The sequence below is a fragment of the Leuresthes tenuis genome, unplaced genomic scaffold (assembly GCF_036924035.1).
Source record: "Leuresthes tenuis unplaced genomic scaffold, fLeuTen1.0.hap1 SCAF_17, whole genome shotgun sequence".
NCBI classification, from domain to species: Eukaryota; Metazoa; Chordata; class Actinopteri; order Atheriniformes; family Atherinopsidae; genus Leuresthes; species Leuresthes tenuis.
Genome location: NW_027325371.1, coordinates 18,482,717 through 18,499,485, shown reverse-complemented (window position 1 = coordinate 18,499,485; position 16,769 = coordinate 18,482,717). Strand labels below are relative to the sequence as shown.

The 16,769-nt window shown below is 46.9% G+C and overlaps 1 protein-coding gene across 1 annotated transcript in view; it reads right to left on the bottom strand.

Annotated features, from left to right (window-relative positions):
• tnrc18 (trinucleotide repeat containing 18) overlaps window positions 1-16,769 on the bottom strand; it is a 39,057-nt gene that overhangs the window by 10,522 nt on the left and 11,766 nt on the right. Inside the window, exons 3-18 of the mRNA XM_072369048.1 lie at window positions 16,532-16,672; window positions 13,507-13,611; window positions 11,485-13,296; window positions 9,012-9,099; window positions 8,603-8,832; window positions 7,780-7,926; window positions 7,180-7,364; window positions 6,449-6,863; window positions 5,255-6,235; window positions 5,022-5,167; window positions 4,791-4,924; window positions 4,537-4,650; window positions 4,252-4,429; window positions 3,832-4,147; window positions 2,648-2,860; window positions 251-421 (exon numbers count right to left, since the gene is read on the bottom strand). Coding sequence (XP_072225149.1) covers window positions 251-421; window positions 2,648-2,860; window positions 3,832-4,147; window positions 4,252-4,429; window positions 4,537-4,650; window positions 4,791-4,924; window positions 5,022-5,167; window positions 5,255-6,235; window positions 6,449-6,863; window positions 7,180-7,364; window positions 7,780-7,926; window positions 8,603-8,832; window positions 9,012-9,099; window positions 11,485-13,296; window positions 13,507-13,611; window positions 16,532-16,672 — 5,376 coding nt within the window. The remainder of the gene's footprint in view (window positions 1-250; window positions 422-2,647; window positions 2,861-3,831; window positions 4,148-4,251; window positions 4,430-4,536; window positions 4,651-4,790; window positions 4,925-5,021; window positions 5,168-5,254; window positions 6,236-6,448; window positions 6,864-7,179; window positions 7,365-7,779; window positions 7,927-8,602; window positions 8,833-9,011; window positions 9,100-11,484; window positions 13,297-13,506; window positions 13,612-16,531; window positions 16,673-16,769) is intronic.

Below are 16,769 nucleotides of genomic sequence, written 5' to 3'. Positions count from 1 at the left end.
ACACACAAACTCCACTGATGAACATGAAGACAGTAAAAGGGACGATACATAACTCAAGGCCGAACCATTACATGCACCCTGATGCACCAAGTAGAAGCTGATCAACCATAAAAAATTTAATTCAAGCAGACTTGTGCAGTTACTTTCTATTGTGTTGCCACTTTAAAGCTCAAGACAATAAGTGTCTAATTTGTTCTGCTGTTTTGCAGAAACACAAGTCAAACAGGTCATAGACTCTGTTGTGTTTTACCCAGAGTGCTTTGCCTGCTGCCGTGTTTTCCATCATGGAGGAGGCTCAATGGGGTCGAGCTAACGGGGAGCGCGCTCGCCGCGAACCTTGCCAGCAGACCCAGGCCGCTCTCCTCACATCCACCGTCGTCCGAGTCAAACTCGTCCTCCTCTTCCTCGTCCTCTGAGGTTTCTGTGCAAGAGAGTAGACCGCAAGCTTAGAGACAACCATGGCCGCAGCGGGCGTCTGCGACAAACGTCACAACGCTTCATGTTGTTTCTAACAACTGCTGTGCACCATCGAGAAGACAAACAGAATAAAATAAATGAGTAAAAAAAAGAATAAGAAATTGTCCCATGATTACAGGAAGTGGGATCCTAAAGCAACGATTTATCTACATGTTCACACACTTTCTTAACGTGTGGGATTTTGAGAAACAACAGTGGAGCAGGAGGAGGTACAGCGTCCAAACCACAGCAAGCTGCCGTCACATTGTAAAGCTGCATAAGAGAGCAGGGAAACGCACACACACACAGTAAGGCATACAGCTGGTTAGCTTCATGTTGCGGGTAGTTAGCAGTTAGCTGCATGGCAAGAGGAGTGTCTCCTCAGGGGTTAGTGTTAACAGGGAGCGTGGATGCACAGTACGTGATTTTCGTGGCAGAACTTCATCATTTTGGTAATTGATGTGAAATGAGATCTGCAATGAAGTTACATTTACCACAAAGCTAAAAGGCTGAAGAGTCTGGCTGCCTCATGTTTAAGGCTCGTTTTAGTTACAAGTTGTCAAGTAAACCTTTTATTTTTGTTCAGGCACCTAACAAGAATAAAACTCTAGGAGCCAAATGCTGTGTATTCTGTACTGTGAATCCACTGTGTTAACGGTAGCAGACAGACGTTACGACAAGCAGGCACTGAGAGAACAGCCCTGTGAGGCCCCTTGGTATATTGCTCGTGTGTGCTTTAAGTAACCATGGTTACAACCTCTGTTCCCTTAGAGCAAAAAACGTCCTCCTTTAAAATCTTTTACAAGTCATCGGGGGACGTGAAGTTGGGTAACCATGGCTACCACGGGAGAGCTTCAAATTGTGAGAAAAACAAAACAACAAAAATAATGAAAAAGTTAATGTTCTGTATATGTGGTTCAATTTGTGCATAGTCCATGTTAGTGTTCAATGAAGAATAGAGGAAGGGGCACTTCCTACTTACAGAGCAGGTGACAGGGGTGTGGCCTCAGGCAGGGCAGGGCGGGGCAGCGCAGTGGCGAGAGCGCAGCCTAGCCTTAGCATAGCCTGGCCTTAGCACAGCCTAGCTCAAGCAAAGCCTTAGCCACAGCAGGTAGTGTAGGCTCAAGGCTGCGCTAGTCCTCGCCAAGCTTCTGTAATGTTGCAGTAGCAGCAGCACAAGCACATGGAACAGGCTGAGAGACACTCAAAGCATCATGGGTAGGAAAGGAGAGGGGGGGGCTTTGGGGGTGGGGGGTCAGAGATGAGGAAAGGAGAGGAGGGTGGTGGGGGAATTGGTGAGAGCACAGAACGAGGTGTCTGAGAGAGCAGGGAAAAGGGTTATTTGAAGGTTTAGTACACACAGGAGGAGCTCTATTGTCCAAATATCCCCCAAATCTAATCACCCTTCATTCATGTACCTCCACCCACAACAAACATGAAGCCACATCATCAATAAACAGTCTGATAGAAATGTGGCTAACTCAAGAAGAAAACAAATAATAGCCAACTAGCATAGCCAACTAGCATAGCATATCTACTTATTTTATGATCTTCTAAACTGACCAAGACAACAACTAATCTGTCCAATCAGCTTCAGCCGTGAGCTTCGAGCTAATCTTCTACTAACGTTCCAAATGCGCTTCCAACCTTTGCCAGGAGAACTACAGGGATATTTGACGAAGAGAGCAGTCTAAAGGATGTGTGAGGTGCAGTGGCAGCTGGACAGACGGACAGAAACAGACAAACGGATGAAGCGGACACAAAGACCACAGCACTTTGCAATCTGTACCAATCACATCAACTCCTTTAATAAATCTTGTAGGCACCAAACTGCGATACAACTTTATGGCAAAAAAAAAAAAAAAAAAAAATTCTCACAATTCACATACTTTTAGTACAAATGCTACAAAACAATTTGCAATCCAAGCAATAAAAAACTTCATAGAAATCGGTAAACTCTTAAAAAAAAAAAAAAGATTTAAAAAGAAAAAACAAACGAAACAAAAAACTGCAACTTTTGAAGTGAAGCCAGCAGCGAGAGAGGTAGGTATCGTCAAGCTAAAGCACAGTCTGAAAACAGCTACTTCAGCACAAAAGCATGTAAAAGACACAAGCTGTGAGGAGGCTCAGAGACACAGTTTTGTCTGACTCAACAGTAAACGGCTTGGAGCTGTAAGATTTGATCAGTAACCTTGGTCGAAGGAGTCGTCAGAGGAGCTGAGGCCCGCCTCCTCCAGCAGCAGGGATAAGTGCTTGTGTTTCTTCTTCTGAGACTTCTGACTGGACAGCAGGGACGTGGGAGACGACGCGGGCCGCCTCCTCCTGGTCAGGTTGCCGTGGGAACGCGTCGCTGAGAGAGGAGGCCAGCCCCCTCGGGCAGAACTGTGCTCCTCGGAGTCGGAGTCTGTTTGTGGAGAAAGTGCAGTAAATGATTCATGAGGCCGAGAAGATGAAAACAGAGTCAGACACAAAGAGGAGCTCTGCTTAACCTCAAATTTACAGCCTTACAGACACCTGCAAGGATTTGTATGACCTTAAAAAACAACTAAATAAAAACTCTACATATCTAGCTGAGCGTGCACAAGTAAAACCCCTTGTGGGAATTGTGAAGTCACCACTTTTGGAGAAAAAAGAGATATGACACAAAACTCTTTAATTTAATATGTTCTGGCATTGAACATTTTGAAAAGAAAAAGTTAATAAAATGGCTAATTTTTGAGGATGATAATGCATCTTGCCACAGACTAAAGGCATCAAACTCAACGACGCGGCCAGTAAACAGTCTGGATCTGAATCTGATCAAAAGCTTATGGCGGGAATAATGAAAAAGAAAAGGCTCCATCCTGCACAGCTGGTCGGTCTGTCAGCAGCTGAACAAGGAAGTTGGAACCTGGCCGATGAAGAATATTGGTTGTCATTAGTGGAGTCCTCAAAGAATTCAAGAATTTAGCAATCAAATCAAAGAGTTGTGCGTCATATCTGTGATTTGCTTACTTTTTTAACAAAAAAAAAAAAACAAAACTGAATGAACATCGTCCAGTAAAGGCTGGATTCCATCGTTTTTCTCGAGGTTGTAGCTGCACATCTTGCGAGGAGATGAAAAAGTGTCCTAATCTACACGTTAGCCATTAGCTACATCTTAAAAGCAGAAAAAAAACATCAGGAAATGATAAAAATATCATTATTTAGATCATCTACTGATTATAAAGAAGAAGGGTTAGGTATCTGAAGCTGTCTGCTTGTGTCTAAACTTGCTTTTCTCTGCAACCTTCAGCTCAAAGCAAATAACTCAGAGAGCATTGATATTGGCTGCAATATTCTTTGGCCTTCTTTAGTTTTTATTTGATCACATTGGATACATTTCAAGGTACTCACTGTTGGAGCAGCTGCTGAGCTCTGATCTCATGGGAGAGAACATTTCAGTCTCCTTCTGACCTTTCACCTTCCGGGAAATCTCTGAAGCCGAGGCTTTGCCGGCCATCTTGACTTTCCCTCCTTTAAGCGAGGAGTGGTCGCCTCGCTCCTTCAGTCCGCTTTCAGACGATTTGCCTTTCAACTTCTCGAATTTTGTGCTGGAGGTAAGCTTGCGAGATGCACCGAGAGAGCCGAGCTGCGAGAGCGACAGCGCTCTGTCAAGGTCTGAGGCCAGCTGCTCTTGTTCACACATGTGGCCACGTTTCGCCTTGAGAGCCTAAGAAAAACAAAAAGAAAACACCAAAAGCGTGTCATTAGTTATTAAGAATGAATGGATAACACTTCTGCCAATGTTCAAACAGGCACGTCCAAGCGACCCACCTCCAGAGGGTGGCTGGTGGATGGCTCGTTCCAGCTATTCTTCTTCTTTTTCTTCTTTTTCACCGTAAGCCCCCCATTTCCTGTCTCTGTCTCTTCTTCATCTCTGGACGCACGGAACCTCTTCTTCTGTCCTTCCCCAGCCTCGGAGTCCTCCGAGTATTGCACTGTTCTACCCACCCTGAGGGATGGAGATATTTACACTAGCTGAATGAGCGTACACAGAAAGAGACACAAAGGCAACAAACGACTGGCTAAACAAGACAACAATCAAAACTGAACACCTACTTTCCAGGCCTGCTGTCCAGTTTGGGAGGTGTGGTCAAGTGTTTTCTCTTCCTGGGTCTTCCTCGGCCTCGTCTGGTCAGACTCCTCCTCTCATCCTCCTGCTGCTGCCGCTCACTGACATAGGACATCAGAGAGTTAACGGAGTGTTTGGCCGAGTTGGAAATGCAACCTTTTTTTGAGGGCGTATCAGTAGCAGCAGTGCGATTCATTTATCTTGTGTGTGGCTTATAAGACGAGTGTTACGCAGCACTAACCGCTTGTCTCTGCGCCTCTGCAGCTTGCTCAGCTCTCTCTGCTTCTCCTTATAGGTCTTCTGGAGCTCAGCCAGGCGAACACGGTATTCAACTTCCACAGCATCCAACATGTCCACAGACATTTTACTGTACAGCTGCTCAGAGACACGAGAACAAGGGACCAAAAATAAAAGTGAGAATTCTTCACAAACTGACATCTTAATTTGTGGGTATCATTTTTCTTTGTCTTACTGGCTCCTCCTTCCTCTGCCTCCAGCTGTACTTCTTGTTAGGGTCCAGTGTTCTTGGCAGATCAATGTGAGACTGTGTCTCTATGGCCTCCAACAGAATTTGTCTGCTTGCTTCAAGAAGACAGTCTAGACCCTCTAATGTCAGATCTGAATGGGGTGCACAGAATATTATAACATTAGAGGGATATCAAAACAAAAAATAACAGCATTTTTGGGTCATTAGTAGCAGCTTGCCTTGCTCCTGACTGATGTGTTCAATTTCCTGTTGGGCCATCTGGCTGAGCATGGCCATCCCTTCCAGTGCCACCATCTCCAGAGGCCCCGCGCCACTGCAGTCTGACCCCACAGGGGGGATTTCTACCTGTGATATGAGTGTCGGAGTGGGTGGGGTGCTGGGCCGGGCCTGGGCCATCTCACTGGCTGTTAGCAGGGCGAGCATCCCCCCCATGGGATCCTCTGAACTGATGACGAGCGGGAGTGGAGAGTTGGAGGCAGGAAGGGGATAGACCGGAGGTTGGCAGATAGTTTCTTTCTGACTGGGAGAGAGTGATTTGATCAGAGTGTCAGGCTGTTCTCGTTCAAACACGGCGTTAGTCGTTTCTTCTACTGACACACGCATCTGAGACACTTCCTGCTTATCTGAATCAGCAGTGATGACGGACGGATATTGTGTTCGGTCAGGCTCTTTGGTGACTTGTGGTTTAGGTTCAGCTTCTGCAAGAGGAGGGGGCGGGGCATATGCTGCCTGACATGAGTAAGATGACACTTCCATTTTGATTGGACCTCCCTCCTTCTCTTCCTCTCGTACTTCTACCAGCCCCTCGCCTTGATGCGTCGGAGGGCTGGGGACATGCAGAGGTAGCGGTTGAGGTTGGGGCTTTGGGACTTGCCTGTCTACATCTATATCTTGACTGCCCCGGAGGGGCTGCCGAAGAGGACTGAGCGGTTCTGGAGTCATATCGAGCTGAGGCTGCTCCTCAATGGGTTCTTGTTTGAGGAAAGATCCCGTCTTTGATGGTTCTAGTTTCTGTGGCTTGATATCTGTATCTAGAAGCCTTGAATGGCGGTGAGCTGAGGGCAAAGCGGCGCCTGAGACAGGAGAGCGAGACCGATGTGCTTCTGTGTTTTCTGCTGGGGGTGCTGGGATGTGGTACGAGGAGAAAGGTGAGCCATAAGGAGCAGTGATGGATTGGTAAGGGTAGCCTGGAGGGAGATCTGTCACAAAAGAAAAGCAGAAATACAGATATTAGACTAATATATCAATATCGTGCACACAGGTCTAATTTGGCCTTTATTCAAAACATTTTAGGGAGCCCCAATGTTCTAATGCCTGATGCAGAAAATGTGTGGAAAACTTGGAGGCTCTGTTGACAAGATGGTGAGTAGCTGATGACTGAATTTTCACTTGTTGGGATCCACAACGCTCACCGGAGTACATTCCTTGAAAGGGTGCAGCGGCTGTTTTCTGCCCTTCTCTCGGCTCCCTCCGTCCCACCTCCACCTCCTCTGCCAACTCCTGTTTCGGCCGCCGTGGCGAGGATGGGGGTGGAGAGGCTGAGCGGGGAGAAGTCGGGTGAGGCAGGGGCTTCGGTGTGTGAGACGGGACTCTCTGGGCTCCCCCCTCTGACTTGAGGGCGGTCACTGGAGAGGCGATGGGAGGCAGCGGGGTTAGGGAGGACGTAGATGGGGTTGGCGACCGAGAGTGAGGGGGAGGTTTGCGGGGATGCAGGACGGGTGAGGGTAATGGGGAAGATATTGAGGAAGGTCGGGTTTTTGAGTCGGAGTTCCGCTTTTCTACTTTGTCTTCCATCTCTGGCCGGTGCTCGCTGGCCTTTAGACGCTCCTGGAACACAGCAGAGGAGATATTTCTCATAGATGTAGGCACTGTTTATGTATGAGGTGACAGACTTAGTCACAGAGTATAAATATTTCTGTTGTGTGCGCTTTATTTAGACTTCCTTAACTGGGTCTTGAAGGTTCAGGGTGTGGGTGTTTGCCTACTGTTTTGCACAACTGTATTTTGTGAAACCGAGAGCTCAAATGCCCCTTTCCCTCCGCATGGAGGACTTTTTTTTTCTTTTCTTTTGGCCGTACTACCCTATCCAAGGTTCCAAGCAAGCTGAGCAAACATAGTCATGCTGTGTTTTATGTCCACTTACGACTAGCTGAGCGTTCCTCTGAAGCTCCAGGACCTGCACCGTGTGCTGCTGGATCATGAGGAGCTCCTGCTGCCGGAGCATCTGCTGCTGAGAGAGGAGCTGGAGCTGGGCTGCATGCTGCAGAGAGCTGCCTGTACCGTACACGCTCGACCACACTGGGGCTCCACGCTCCAGTAGATCCCCTCCTGCAGCATGACAGAGAGGGGCACGAGGAAGAATAAACATATAAAACTGTTTATATAAAAAAAAATAATAAAAAAAAGGCCCTGCTTCCCAAGTTGGAAAATGCCGCGTTGTGATGCTTTTTATTTTAGTTTATTTACTTCTAAAGGACAAAAACATTTTTAACACGTTTTAAATGCATCATAATGCTGTCCTGTTTGTCCTGTAAAGCAGAAGAGAGAAAAAAAACAAAAAACAAACAACCGGCACGTGGTCTGTGATGCCATATGGACACTCGTGTGTTTCCAGTAAACACCAATGTCTGTTTTAAAATGAAAATGAAGCCACTCGTATATTCCATACCGAGAACGCTTACATTCATACTTTAGATTTTATATGTACACAAGCGCGCACGGACAGAGAGGACAGCTTTCATACCGTAATGTGGCAGGTGTTCAGTAGGGATGACGATTAGCTGTCCAGACTGTGGGTCCCTGGCAAACTGGTAGGGAGGGGGCATGGAGCCTGGCAAAGAGGGAGGGTAGCCTGGGGGGAGGGTCTGGTGGAGTGATGAGGGACCCAGGCCTGAAAGGAAGAGGGAGAAGAAAAAAAGAAGAAATGAAAAACAAGGACAGAAGTGTGAAAAATGCACAATGAAAACAACAACGAACAGAAGGGACCGTTTAGTTTTTTCAGCTAAACTGAATCCAACATTTACCCAGCGTCTTCCTTCACTCAGAATCACATCCAGACAGGATAATTGAGCAACATCTGGGAGCATGCACGCTGCGTTTAGATTCTTTGTCTGCCCTCAGTGTCTACACGTAGATGCTCTTAGGGAGCTCTGTATGAGCATGTCTCTCTGTCCCCTGCTTTCAGAAGTATGTGATTATGTGCCTTGGAACTGTTATTTCTGGACAGCGAGCATAAGAGAAGCAGGCCTGGAATGTCCTGCAAAGATCAGGAATGTCTGCAGCACTTGACCCCCGGAGCCTGCTGCTGGACGGACCTCTCCACAGACAGACAGCACCACAACGGTACATGTAGAATTTTGCAAGCGGATTTTCGACTCTGCTTTTGTCCATGTTCTAAAGGATTTCTCATTTCTCATTCTCACTTCTCTCCTGTTATACGTGCCAAAAGTCCTGAAATCCCCAAATGCAGGCCTCACTTTGAAATCCAGCAAAGGTCTCAAGAGGAATGTAAAGTTCAGTTTTGGGAAGATTTAAATATGTGCTCAGTCACTTCTACGTCTGCGTACCGTAAGGAGAGCTGGAGAGCCAGACTGGAGGGGCTCCAGGCCGGGGCATCCAGGGGTGAGAGGTCAGAGTTGAGGGGTCGGGAGGCCACCTCCCCGCCCCTGCCAGAGCAGCACCTCCCGTAACCATGAGGTTGGGGGTCATGAGACTGGGCGTCATCATACTGGGTGTCAAGCCGCTAGACAGAGGGGCAGGGTGCATCTGAGTAAACTCTGGCAGATTCTTGGACTCTCTGGGAAGAGATAAGAAATCCTGCCCTTAAAAGTACATCTCATGAGGAAAGATATACGTCCTTGTCTTTATTTTGCCACTATAATGCTTTGAAACTGGATTATTTATCGTTAGAGTTAATGATGACTATTTTTTTTTTTTTTTTTTTTTTACAGAATTTCATCCACCTCCCTCCCTCACCTGATCACTTTCTCTTGCTCCCGATCCAGCCGGCCAGCCAGCAGTCTGTCATCATGATGGCGAGTGCGGTCTTCCCCTCGCTCCTCGTCTATGACGGTTTCAGGCAGACGCAGAGAGAACAAGATTAGATATGGACGTTTAGTAGCTGCATTGCCAAAGCTCCTGGAGGGTTTAAACGCAATCCTACATATAATATACATTTAAGAAAAGATCATGAGAGAATACTTATTAAACAGAGGAGAGATATGAGAACCATTGTTGTAAGATATGTGGTGAGGATAGAAAGAGAACAGAAAAGAGGACATGTGGAAAGGACAGAGTAGCAGCTATATAATAGTGACATGACTCAGCCTGTCAAAGCAAGAGGAGAGGTTGGAAAAATTATGTTAAGCTTAAGCCTCAACACAAAAAAACAAGCGCTTCCTGTACAAACAGAAATGGAGTGGCAGTTGCAGCTCCTCCTGCCTGCTCTAATCAATTAATAATCTAGAGCCACATGAGATGTGTGAACATGCCACCACTCCCTAACTCCCCAAGCTCATCCTGCTTATTATGAGGGCTGGCCAACGGCTGAAGACAGATATGGAGTGCAGGAGAGAAGAAGAAGAAAAAAAAAAAAGAAAGAAAGACAGCGTTGCTCAACCATGACATCCAGAATAAACATGAGGCTCTCCACTTCTCCTGTGAACCCTTCACTGTCTCATCAGAACAGACTGAAGGTCCCTGAACAGCAAAGGGGTTTAATACATGTGCGCCGAACCCCTCGGGTCTCGTTTGTATGCGGGTGTGTACATACATACACATATATATATATATATATATATATATATATATATATATAAAACTATAAATAAAACTATACATATATATATACATACATATATATATACATACATATATATGGTTAGGGTAAGAGTGTGTGTGTGTGTGTGTGAGAAGCCTGAAAAAGGGACAGGATACTTTAACGAGCCCTGATACACTCTGAGGCAAAGGTTTCTGTTACCAAGGTTACAGCGAGTCTGTCCCACATTCTTTCCTCTGCATCAGAAAGCCAGCAATTAGCACCGCACGCCCCGTCTTCTTCTTCTTCACTCCTCATCAATGGTCATCCCTCCATCTCTCACTTTCTTCTCTCTTCTTTACTTCCCAATGAACCTCTGTCTTCCCATCCATCAACCCATTGATCCATTGTTGGACCATCCCTCTTTTCCTTGTTTCCCTCCATCTATGCATCCATCCATTTGTGTTTCCAGTGTGGAGCTGTTTATCTACTTCTCTTCTTAATGCGAGGACTTGCCGCTATTAGATCACGCATTCTGCTCACGTCAGTAATGCAAAATTGCCCCTAACAGGGATGCATGTGCAATGCAAACCCACAAACATCTACAGTAACTTGTAAACACAATTACTCATATGCATACACACACAGAGTCAATCAAGATTGATCCATTGCTTAGCAACACACCCATAGTCTTATTGTGATTCAAGGCTTGTTTGTAGCTTTTAGCCGCACTCTGTAATGACATGTTTAATGCAGAGGGGTTGGATGTGGGGGTGTGGGGTGGGCGGAGCTGAAGAAAAAGAGTGGGGAAAAAGCAGGGGGCCTGAGGTGGGACAAGGAGTGAGTGCCTCCACAAAGCCCTCCTCAGAAAGGAAGGAAGGGTGGGGAAGCAGAGACATTCAACTGAATGAAAAGAGCAAAAGACGGCAAGGGAGGCTGAATTGTGGGAGGACAGAAAGAGCTCAATGACAGCAGAAACAAGGGGAATGACAGAGAGATTGAGCTGGGGCATTATAACTGAGTGACCTTGATGTCCATGAACAGAGTGCGTTACTGCAGGGGTTGCTATGCAGCACAGAGAGCCAGGAGAGTCGTCTAAAGGAGCCTTTCATCAAAACACACCCCGTGACATAATTAGTCATTTGTGGTAAAAGTTGTCTTTTTTTAAAAACAATTCAAATCACGCTACATGCTTCAGCACCTCAAAGTTTAACAGGAGCAGAGGAAATGGAACTTTGATGCAAAAGAAAACGAATCCTTCATTATTCACGGGAACTAAAATGAGGAATCATTTGCTTTTGGTTCATTTAACTAAGGGGGTGTACATTCCCTGCAGTGCGATTCTGAGAGAAACCGCAGCAGAGAGCTGAAAGCAGAAGCTGGAGAATATATGTGTGTTAAATATACTTGATCTCACTTGCTAGAAGCTGTAAAATACATTTTAGTTATGTCATTGAATTCCAGAGTGAGCACTGTGCTCATACTGTACGTCCAGCGAAAGCAAAAGTGCAAAAACTGACACAAGCCACAGATATTCACAACGCACATTAAAACTTAATGAATGGTTACAGCTCTCTTTGTACGTCTATCACTCTCCTCCCGGCGAAGCAAACAGAATGTGCAACAACAGCACAGGTCTTAAAGGCTGAGGAGTTCAAACACCGCGGCAGACTGAGTAAAGAACGTCATTACCTTTAATTGTTGTTTGTAGCAGTGGTCTCTGTGCGTCTGAGGTTCCGCTGGTTTGTTTACTGGTGCTCCCGCTGTCTCTCTGCCGAGCCACAGCTACAGCAATCCCAACCGGGGGGTGGCGCACCTCGCCCTCCCCCTCCCGGCCAAACGAGCGGGCGCTGTCAGGCCGCTCCTGTTCTCTCTTCAGCTGAGGAGGCATCCTCATCACTCCCGAACTACCTGACCCGATTGCAAGCCTTTCCCTGTCTTTATCCCTCTCTCTTTCCCGCTCCCTTTCTTTTTCCCTCTCCCTCTCCCTCTCAGAGGCCGTCCCAATGTGACCCAGACCGCCAAAAGGCCCTCGCCCATCAGTGACATGCCTGGAGGAAGTGGGACCTTCAGCAGCAAAGTTTCCGCTGTATTTAATCAGACTCTGCATGGCAGAAACCTCTGTGGAGTCTGGACCGACCCCTCCACCTCGTTCCCCACCAGCAGATGCTCCCACCAGTGACTCGCCAGGTCTGTAGAGCCCCGGTGGGGCCAGGTAGCGCCTTTGACTCCCCTCCTCATCTGCACGGCCATGTCCATGTTGAGAGGGTTGCGTTTGGGGGGACTGAGCGTGGGCAGACTGTGAGCTGTTGGGTCGATGGGATGTGTGAGGGGAATTGGACTTTTGTGTGTGTGTTGACTGGCTGTGGGGAGAGGACAGTGTGTGTCCGTGTTGGGCTGCAAGTGCAGCCATGTGATTTGTGGCATAGTTAGCCAATGGGCTTATGGCATTCCACTTAGGCTCCGCCCCTGTTCGCTCTATGCCAATTCGGATCGAATGTTTAGAGACCTCCCTGGTCTCTGGGCTGAACTGTGATTGACTTGAGGAGAGAGAGTCCTGACCTCGTTTCCCGTAAGAGCCATTTGAACAAATGACAGAACCCTCCTCTCTTTGATTGTTTAAATCGCCGGACTGGGAGAGCCGAGGGTGCTCTCTGAGACTTTTCTCATGAAACCTGTAGCTGTCCTTCTCTCGGTCTCTGTCAAACTCTCTGTCTCTTTCACGCTCTCTGTCTCGTTCCCTGTCTCTGTGTTTGTCGGCGTGTTTGTTGTCGCGGGCTTGCGAGGCGATCTGGATGGGCCCAGCCCGCTCGTCGTAAACCTCCACAGAAGGCACATACGTAGGTGCGCTGACTCGCTGCTCTCTCATAGGCTCTCTGGGTGTGGAGAGGTGGGGAAGACCAGCGGTGGACGGCTGGAGAGCAGGGGGTAGGACGTAGGAGATGTGGAGGGTCCCAGCCGACGTGGCCACAGACTCGTTCCTCCTCTGCCGATCTGAGTGAGAGTTCGAGTTATTCGAATGAGTATTGGAGTTGTGATTGTGGTGGGATCGATCCTCATCCCGTCTCTCACGGTCCATTTCTGCTCCGTGAAGCCTGCCTGTAACTCCACCCCCACCAGGAGGGAAGGAGGGCTGTGGTGGTGACAGTCTGGATCTGGGCTCCACTGTAGGGGGCTGGGAGTGTGACTTTTGCTGGTGAGGATGGAAGGACCAACCATCTCTGACTCTGTCTGCATCCCGGTCCTTGTCTTTTTCTCGGTCCCGGTCTCTACCTGTCCTGCGGTCCTCCTCGCTCCTTCCATCCTGCGTCAGGTCAACCACGCTGTGCGGCCGCGGCTCCTCACGCAAGCGCTCCCGCTCCCGCTCTCGCTCCCGATACAGTCTGTCCCTACCCCCATCCCGGGACATCCTCTGTGGGGGTGTGGAGCTGGACGGGTTGCTCGCTGATGCAGATGGCGGATGGAGAGGCGACTGGCTCAAGGAGGAAGACAGGAAGTATCCCTCTGAAACAAACAAACAAACTCCTTATGTAGGCACCAAGTGTTGAAACAGATTTGGCCGACCGACAGCATATCAGCACGCTGCAGACACAGGTGAACTTCACAAATATTTAGGCATTAGCTTCTCTACTTCTATCTCTGAGGACAGGTGAAATAATTCATGGTAAATTCTTCCACTTCTATTCACGATTGTTGTTAGAGACAGCGACTGACCTTTATGTGTGTCGTAGAGGGGGTGCTGCGAGAGCGAGGGAGGCTCCAGGTGCCCAAGGGACAAGTAGGGGCTGGAGTACAGGCTGCTCGGGAGCGGAGGATAGCCTGGAGACAGAAAAATGACTGTTTCAGGAATTTTCTTTCATTAGTTTTTCCTGCAGAAGTGCTGGATAAGATGTAAAGACATCCAACTCGACACCCCCTTTTATAATCTTTGGCTACTTTTGGTTCAAACATAATCAGACATCCAGCTCTTTGATGATGCCGTGTGATAGTAAAGAAATGAGGCTGGATTTCAGATTATGACATCATTCTGCAAAACATAACCTCTATCTAATGAGATCTAATGAAATGAATGCCGTCGGATCAAAAAGAAGCGCGATAAATCCTGCAACAGCTGCACTGATCAGCTTTTGTTCTGCTGCAGAACGGTGTTTTTAATCAGAGGCAGTGTGGTCCTGCTTAGAAGCGATAAACTTTTCATGTCCGTTCAGATGTGGATCTAGTTTTCACACACTAACGCTGGAGATTGTGGAGAGAATTCGGTCTGGATGTGCACAGCTGTCGTTCCCACATGCTTCTCACTAAGTAGCTGGCTGGGTTAAGATCTGCAAGAAGTCAGGAGCGAGTATCGCTCATTTACACTCTGACATGTCGTCCCCGCGGAACATGTGTGGAGAATGTCAATCTGAAAATGCAATGCATATGTGGAAATGGCTTCTGACTGCATTGACTGATGATTCGAGCACATTTCAAGTTTTGTCCATTGAATTGTTTTTCTGTATAAAGTGCCACAGCTGACCTCGTGTCACCTGCAAGTGTTCATGAATCAGCCTGGGGTGTGGAGCCCGAGTCTGCCCCTCAGCCAGCTGCTGCTCTCAGAGACCAGGTCTTAATATAGACCAATAGTTTCCAAACTTTTTCTGGCAAGGTATCCTTCACAAAAGCAAAAAGTCCCTGCCACCACGAGTTTTAAAAAAAACAAAAACAAAAAAAAAAATAACATTAACGATGTCTAAATTTACACGTACAGCACTATCCCAACTACTTGACATCAGACAATATCTAAGAAGTTTTCATGACTTACATATAGGATATTCCACTGCCATTTCCCTTTAAAAGGGAATAGTCCAATTACTGTCTCAGACCACATTACGGCCCCCCCGACACACAGCGATTCAGAGCCTTAATTCATTTCACATCCCTCATAAGATTTACTTTGGTTTCTTCCTCACCACAAAATTTTGAATGCTTTTTTCCCCCAGCAGCAGCAAAAGCTCCAGTAAGACATAATAATGCAAGTAAGATCAGCATATCCACATAGTTTGATTTGAATGCTTTTAGTGTCAGTGCACAAGGAAAACTGCAGAGCTGCAATTCAACCCTTACTCACACCAAATACACCCTTTTTCAGGTTAAGGTGATCAGAAAATGCAGTTTATCTGGCAGTGTGTTATTCAGAAAGGGGTTTTAATTGGATCGTTATGAACAATATTGCTATGCATGTAGATGTGGCCACTAGTTTAATATTAAACAGATGTCAGCGCAGTAGTTTGTTTGTTTATTTATTTTTCCTGCATCGTGTAAGTATGTCTTTTGCCCCCCCCCCCCATCAAAAAACAAACAAACAAAACAAATCTACCCTATGCCACTCCCCCACAGGATGCTGTTCACCCAATGTTGAAGGAAAAAGTAAAAAAGAAGAGGTGTGACATTCTTTATTCCAACACGAGCCACTCCATGAGGCATTAAAGACGCAGCACAAAGCGCCAGGCAGCAGAGTCGAGTATGAACTGGTCTCGCCCACAAATTGGACAGTCAGAAATGGGCTCTTAGCTGCTGCCCGGAAACATCTCCAGCTTTTAGAAACTTTATCTGCTATTGAAGCCAGCCGCCAAGTATTAAGAATCTCTTTCAGGCTGTGAAGGATTCCATTCATATCAGAGCAAGTGAGATCACTGGCTTCTTTATCCAGCAGCGAGGTTTTAGCTCCTTTAGCTTCAGATACCGAAGCGTCAGTTAGAGCTAAACTTAAATCAAGTGTCGAAGTCCGTGCATCCTTTATCCCTTCTCTTTTATCCAAGTATAAAGTCCAACACAAAGTGTGTAATTGAATGCATTTACATCTCTAAAATACAGTTTCGTTATTTATCATCAACTGAAGTGTGGCGGGAGATTTACTGACACTTGACTTCAAAAAGCCTCTCAACTCCTTTAAAAATCGTTGATCCGACCATTATATCTTGTTTATGGCTTTGTCCCCTTGAACAGTCCTTGAATTAAGAAAACTCAAGACAAAAACTAAAAAACAAAACATACTAATCACATACAATCTGATTTGCTGTGTTTGGAAAGCGGTGAACAGAGATTTGTGTCACTGAGGTGATGCAATCGCTTTGAAAAGAAATCTTAAAATGGAATCTGTTTGTCCTTGTCCCTTTACCGTGCCAACACGCTCTGTGGGATGCTTCCCCTATCTGACCTTCCACTCCGGGGAAATTTGATAAGGAGTCACCAAAGGACACGAGGGAATGAGGATAGAACCAAGATTCAATCACTCACCGAACAAGCCTGAGGAAGCAGAGAGAGGTCCAAAGAGAGGACACTTTGTGTGTCTAACTATGTTCGTGAGCTTTGTCGGGAGAAAATGCAGGGGAGAAGTGGAGCAGGACGGCTAGAGAGAGGCAGGGAGAGTAAGCGCACACTGGGACAGGGAAGAAGAAGGAAAAAAAGAAGGTAGAAGCTGGATTACAGCAACAAATAACAAGAGCAACTAAAGGACTGGGTCGAGGACAGAGAATGTGAGACACATTTAGGACAAGGCTGGGGAGCAGAGCTTGTAGCTGTGACACAGAAATGAAATGGGATCCCACTGGTGAAAGCAGTGAGAAGCAGAAGAAGAACGCGCCTTCTGGGAATTGGACAGGAGCAGACCGTGAAAATGCGACGCCACTCGCATCTATGAATTATGTATTGACACAGAAAAGGAACAGAGTAAAAACAAATGTTTGTTGGGGTTATTTACCTTCGTGATGGTGTGATGCCCAGAGCTGAGCCATCTGCAGCCCGCTGGGGTTGGCAGATCTGTACGTGGGGTCAGAGGTCAGGGGGGAGGGTCCTGGATAACCTGACAGGAAGGGACTGGAGCCTGCCGGGAAGGCATCGCCTGGAAGAAAGAACAAAGACCGTCAGTCACCCTTAAAACCGCCAAAACCCAGCTGGGAAACAACACCGATCGATTTTTATACTGTACAAGATCATGC